This window comes from Glandiceps talaboti, chromosome 2 (assembly GCF_964340395.1).
Source record: "Glandiceps talaboti chromosome 2, keGlaTala1.1, whole genome shotgun sequence".
Classification (NCBI taxonomy): Eukaryota; Metazoa; Hemichordata; class Enteropneusta; family Spengelidae; genus Glandiceps; species Glandiceps talaboti.
In genome coordinates, this window is record NC_135550.1 from 18,257,397 (window position 1) to 18,264,049 (window position 6,653).

General features: G+C 37.7%; 1 protein-coding gene across 1 annotated transcript; it reads left to right on the top strand.

Moving 5' to 3' along the window:
• Positions 1–2,488: 2,488 nt before the first annotated feature.
• On the top strand, positions 2,489–3,507 carry LOC144445064 (uncharacterized). Its single transcript, XM_078134617.1, has 2 exons — positions 2,489–3,117; positions 3,274–3,507. Exons 1-2 carry the CDS (start codon positions 2,491–2,493, stop codon positions 3,505–3,507), a joined length of 861 nt encoding a protein of 286 aa, XP_077990743.1. The 5' UTR covers positions 2,489–2,490.
• The last annotated feature ends 3,146 nt before the right edge of the window (positions 3,508–6,653 follow it).

Genomic DNA, 6,653 nt, shown 5'->3' on the forward strand with positions numbered 1-6,653 from the left:
TTACCGAAAAAAATATCTATCTCAGACCTACGAATTTCTGTTTAAAAGTCATTCTAGATCTTTCTAATTCAACGTTTCCTTTCCATCAATCATTAGGCTGGAGTCAGAATTTACGGCAGGGGGGGGGGTGCCTGGGAAGAAATTATTTTGGTCAAAACAAATTTCGCCTCCCCTTCGCGCTCTCAAAAAACCGAAATGAACCCAAGAATTTCCGTAGCCCCCCCTCTCGGCTACATATATTTTAATGCGTAATGATACAGTACCCCCCCCCGCCCCTCGCTCAACTGCAGAGTTGTACAGTATGGTGCACTACATTAAACTAACAGTGGAAATCAACTTCAGCGTTCATACATAACAATGGGAGATTTCTTTACAAATATATGTGGGCTTTGCGAAAACGGTCTCACATTGGGCTGTACTTCCAGATACTTAGTACGCAGGGTTTTATCTTTCAATCTTCTGGGCAGAAACAGCATCCCCCGTGATAGCTAGTGGAGAGGGTGTGGGAGAGGGTTTCCATGTTTGTCATAAAATTAATCATAGTCATCATTACTGAGGTTAATATTTTCCTGGAGATGTATTGGAACGAAAATAAGTTTTTTTTTTTAAATATTAGTTTCTAACCAATCAAATTGTGTTGAAATGTAACCGTTATGATCACATCACGGGTACAAAATCAAACTAAACAAAAACTAACTAAATTTTGCTTACAGGTAAATATCAAGGACTATGTCACGTGGATGGATGGGTGTAGTTCCATTGGTTGGTCCACGTATATGTAACCACTCGCTACCCACTACATTGACCAATCTGATTAAAGTCTGACGCTAGATGTCTTTATTTATCTCTATTTCCATCGTTTTTCCGATGGGAAGGCGGCGATAACCCGGAACAAAATAAACGACACAAAACTATGGAAATAGAGGTACTAATCTATACTACTTTTGATCAGTGATTTTCCTACAAAATAAACAGATGTATCTTGTCGTTTATGACATGATATGGCACGAACGATAGCATACGAGTATAGCTATAAACTACGTGTCCTTTGATGCTATTTACATGTTGTAGTTTACGTAGGCAACAGTTTTCGCTCCGAAATTCCTATTTCCCGTGATGCTTTGCCTGGTGAACTCTCACTCTGTTGACATTGTCAGAAATCAATACATACTTGCAGTTCATGGGAAACCAGTTACCGAACGCCATTCTTATAAAGGTACGTAGGTATGAATATCCAATCATTGGTTGCCATGGTAAATTTTACAAGATCTATGTCACTCTTTTCAGATTTTACCATTTTAAGAAACAATAGTAACAGGATGTTTCGCAATTTGAAGGATTTGTAGAAACTGAGGGTGTGCATAATAAATGGCCCCACCATGATACAAAATTTTAATTTTCCATTTTCTATCTTTAATCACAACTATTGTATGTGATGTGAATGTTTACTGATAGAGAACTTGTGTATCTAACATCGACGGAGAAACTATTCGTTATTGATAAAACCACGTTTGAATCAACAATTAATGTGTTCAAGTTGTTGGCAAGAAAGGCAAGACACAAATATCAAGATCTACCATCAACGAGTCACACAAATCTGTCTTTATTAATTGCCTGACCACGTCTCTTTATTTACCATGGCAACCACAATTTTAATAAATCAGTAAGAATAACGGAAAGGTAATACTAATTTCTCAATATCCGCACGGTTTACATATATCATGTATTACTGTTTTCGTCTCCAGGTTCTTATTCTGTTTTCGAATTATCGCTGACAGATCGATATTTGGCTTTTATTAGAAGTACAATAAATAATGGACGTGTTCACTTCTCCTATCGATTTTCAAACGTATGCAAATGAAAAGAGAAAGGGGTTAATTTCATCGAAGAAAGTCGGCCATTCACAAACAGATGTGTGAGTTTCACAGGCCAGCAAAATGGGGTCATCATTTGTGTAAATATTATGGGCAATGATAAATATACTTCGTTTGGGACTGCATAAAGTCATGGTTTACGCATATAAAAATTACAAGTTGCGTGGATTCGCCGGAGGGTACATAGTAACACTGATAGTGAGGGTATGTATGCCAGGATGACTTTTGTTGAGAATACACCGATGAAGATGTTTTGTTGTGAAATTGTACAATTTATTTCTAACTTTTAATTTCAGTAAACGACATTTTGTACTGCCGATGAATGGCCAAGGTTTTGTGATCGTTCGATATTTTAGGAAGGAACATGGCGTACAACCTTGACTACAGAGATGAGACGAGGAAAGAGTTGACGGAAATTGAAAAGGCAAGAGCCCGTCAGGATGCCAGTAAATTTCCAAATATCAGTGACAGTTATCAATATAGTGAACAACTTGTCAAAGACACTTGTTTAGCTTTACATGGTATCATAGTTCAAGACATCAAACTTGGCAAAAAGGAACTGTTGAAGGATAATCGCTTCATCCAAGGTCGAATGTATGAGATTATCACATATCTAATGGGTAGGCAGGAGAAAGATGTCGACCAGGTTCAGCTTGAGTATGAACATCCCAAATTGCAATATTTGAAGGAGAAAACGATTGTCAAGCCCAAAGTTGACATCATGTTTGCGAAAGTGAGACCCCAAAAGATACCAATCACAGCCATCATGGTACGTAAATCAAGTAGTGGATATGAGCCAGATGAACGTGGCGTGCGATCCGATATGGCAAGGTTAGCTTTTCTTATCCTGGAACGAGGATGTCGATGGGCCTTCTACATTTGGACTGGTTCTGTCGAGGAACTGCAATGGATGGATATGTCCAAACATGTCCCTGTAGATTTGAAGAACAGAGACGCAGTGCTGACTAGAGACGCGGAGTTGTTACCAAACGTCGGAAAACCACTACCCGGATCATTCACCAAGACGATGATCATGAATAGAATCAGTAAAGAACTGTGTCTGAGAGTTTACAGAATTGAACCAGAAATGACATTCTGGAACGAGTACGTTGACGACGTTGACCGGCTGAAGCAATTCTATAGTGGGTATAAAATGAAAGCACCAGGCTACGGTACATGGGATGTCTCTGAACAAATCCAAGATATTAGGAGGCAGTTGATAAAAGTCAGAGATTATGTTGAGGTGAGATAATGTTTTTAAAAAGTTCAGACTGCCACAAACTGTTTTATTGTTTGAGTTTCAGAACTTTAATATTTCTTCCTGCAACAAAACATCTGGGCCATTTTTTTCCAGTTTTAAAAAAATATTATTTTATTTCCTTTTTTTTCTATCTGACAGGCTGATTTAATAGCCCACGCACGAGCTATGTTGATGGTCACTAAGGTGTTGTTTATTGATATGGTTACCGTGAAAGACCTGAATTCCAGAGAAATCGACGAATCTGACTATCTCAAGGAACATCTAACTTTCCTCAGAGAGAGGATAAAAGAAGCCATTCAAGCAGAGCAGGAAAGTTCATCCTCATCATCGGAAGAAGACTATGATGATGACAGATCCCATTCTAGATACTGAGATATTTGAACAGTAGACTTTCAAATTACAAATCTTTGCTTATATTACAGTGGTACCGGAGAAAATGATAATTGGTCATTTTGGCGGTAAATAATCATGGCATATTACTTCTGTTGTAATTCAGTTGTAATAATAAAGTGAAACGTGTCATAATTGTTGTTTCTGACAAGCTTAAATGCAAAATGTGGTATTGACTGGACGTAATTGGTCACGCTGAAGGAAGGGGTAGGCTAGCGACACTTAATCTGGATGTCCCCTATAATATAAGTGAAGCATTGATTGTACGAAACAGTCAAATACTTCACATGGCATGTCCTGCAACTAGTGTGGAAGGTATTGCATGTATGTGTGTGAATATTTGCATAAATAGTAGTTACATTATTTCAAATCCTAAGGCCTCAGCCTAGCGCAAAAATAATTTACATTACAGTATAAAAAAAGTAAATATCATTCTTCCAATATAATAAAATATGGATTATATTGCATTTCGATGTTGTTGTTGGTTTCACATTTCAACAGAGAGGGCGCCCAGCTCGTTCAAAAACACAGCAATATTAAAGGGGTATAAAAGGGGTGTCATTGCTTATGCAATGTCGGAGTTGCAGAATAGTTGGACGCAATTTGTCACGGAAAACGCGCTTTCGTCAGAATGGGAATTTCAAATTTCAAAATTTTAATTTCTATTTTGTCATAATTGGAAACGAATCTTCGTTCTTTGTCGTGGTGGAAGTAAAGGGAACTATCATGGCAGTTTAAGACACTTGTTTGTCAATATTTCAATTTCTGTATAATGGGGAACAATATTTTGAATGCACAGTTTACCTCTGTTTCTGTAATACACCAATAAAGGTGTTCTGTTATAACTTAATTACTATATGCCTGATGGGGGTTACATATATTTCCTTGAATGTGTGCAGCACGTGCTACACGTGGTTTATCTTTAAAGACCAGGAATTCCTGTATTTGTTATAAAGAAAATGTGTAAACAAGTTGACAACCATATCCTTCATTCGGTTATCTTATGAGCAATAGTTGAGGAGGAGGAGGGGTGGTGGTGGTATTGAGGCTTGTAACCAATGCAGTCATTGTGGCTGGAGTTTTACTATACTGTAACGACAACATTAATTTCATTATAACTTGTTTTTGGAACAATGTATGAAAATATTTTCTAATCAGAACCTCTTTTTCAGAGAACAACTGAAAGAGATAATATTAACTAGCCCCCTTCTGAAGATATATAATGACGATCAGGGTGGTATGGTGTCAAGATTGCTTCCTTTATATATTTGTCTGTCTGTCTGTCTGACTGTCTGACTGTCTGTCTGTCTGTCTGTCTGTCTGTCTGTCTGTCTGTCTGTCCGTCCGTCCGTCCGTCCGTCCGTCCGTCCGTCCGTCTCTGTCCCGTCTGTCTGCCAGCCTATCTTTCTGTCAGCCTATCTCTCTGTATGACAACGTTCTGCAACAAGTCCTTTATCCCAGTGTATGCAGGCACGCGTAAACCACAGACCCTCCGTGTATAAAACAGTGTAAAATTGTAAGCTTAGTTTACGCTAAACTGCAGCACTTTGATATAAGCCGTCTGAAATTATTCAGTTTTCACATGGCTGAACAAATTATCAAGTCTGATGTACTTGGCTCGTTTTGCTAAACCCACTAGTTCATATACAAGGGGTCGAAAACAAAAATTCAGTCTGCGTTCGCATCGAACAGCGTGGACTCGCCCTCAACCGTCGTAGTTGTGCAAGCTTTGTAAAGAATATTCGAATATTTGTGTCGAACATTTCTACATAGTTTAATCATCACAAATCAAGTAAACACTGTAGTCCTGACTATAGTGTTTGACCTTCACAGTTTTCAATGCAGACATCTCACAACTTTCAAGACGAGAATGTCCATATTACAAGTTTTGGCATCATTTCTGTTTATATATTTCTGGTTATTTGCAGCAGGTAAGTAATGAAAACCGAACGAATACTACGAAAAACTTTGAAGGTGATACTTGGCATATCTATGCAATTTCATTTTCCCTTTTTCACAATCCGTCCAAAAAAGACGCACACCAATTGACAGCTGCAGGTTTTACTTGGATCAATGATAATCATAAAAAAATACACACATCAAATGTGTTGGTTTGATCTCAAACTACTACTATGAAGTGCATGTTATTTGTTGATAACATGATACATCACGCCATGATCACAATGTAAGCTCTTACCCATACAAGGTTCCTGCCCCCTCCCCCATGTTGAATTTGAATTATTTGCATGATATCAGAGTTCATTTGGGTAAGAAGTAAATCATGTAAATTTCTGCTCTGAAACAAAACACTTTTCTTTGAGCGTCCCTAGTTACTTGATATTTGTTCGAAGTGTGGGACCGAAGACGCGCATGTGTGAAACGGACGACTTTTGAAGTTGAAAACCTAGGGTACGTGACAGTATATTTTGACACTGCTGTCATACAAAACACTATGATGTAGAAAACAGTACGCAACACAGGAGCTAATTTTGAAGAAAACAAACAAACAAACAAACAAAATATAATTTTGATCGTAGTAAAGTGTCACAAATCTTTGTTCTCAGCATTTCAAGAAACCACACTGGCAAGCGTCCATGGTCTCGAAATAACACCAATGGAAACAAAACAAATTTCGGATTCATGGTCGAACGATCTTGGAGAAATTAATCAATTCGCAAGAAAAGCGATGTTAGTAGAAGATGGAGAAACCTATTCTCTTAACTGGTGTTTTCAGTGTATAGAACAAACAAGTAATCAAGCATGTAATACGGTAAGAAGTAGAATTGAAAGAGTTGTCGTTGATGGCGCTTTATTTGACGTCATTGCTCCATACATGAATGCTTTACGACGGACAGAGCGCCAACAACGACACATCTCATGAAACAACTGCAAAATGTGCATTGGAATAGAACATATACAACTATGTGTGTATACATATGTGAACGCTTTCTCTGTTGCTGATAGGTAGCAAATTCTTTAATAGTTACATATGTGAACTGCATGTCTATCGTGTATAAATTACAATCTATCTCAGAAAACTGTTTCTAAATTTAGTATCATTCAACAATGATTTATAAATAAAATGTACAATGTTTACAAGTTCTGCAAGTTCTTTATGTCTGTAGGGT

Bases quoted from the DNA above. Each gene is read 5' to 3' on its own strand.
- LOC144445064 (XM_078134617.1), top strand. From the start codon at position 2,491: ATGGGTAGGCAGGAGAAAGATGTCGACCAGGTTCAGCTTGAGTATGAA. The intron at 3,118-3,273 runs GTGAGATAATGT...TCTATCTGACAG, and splicing joins AAGTCAGAGATTATGTTGAG to GCTGATTTAATAGCCCACGC.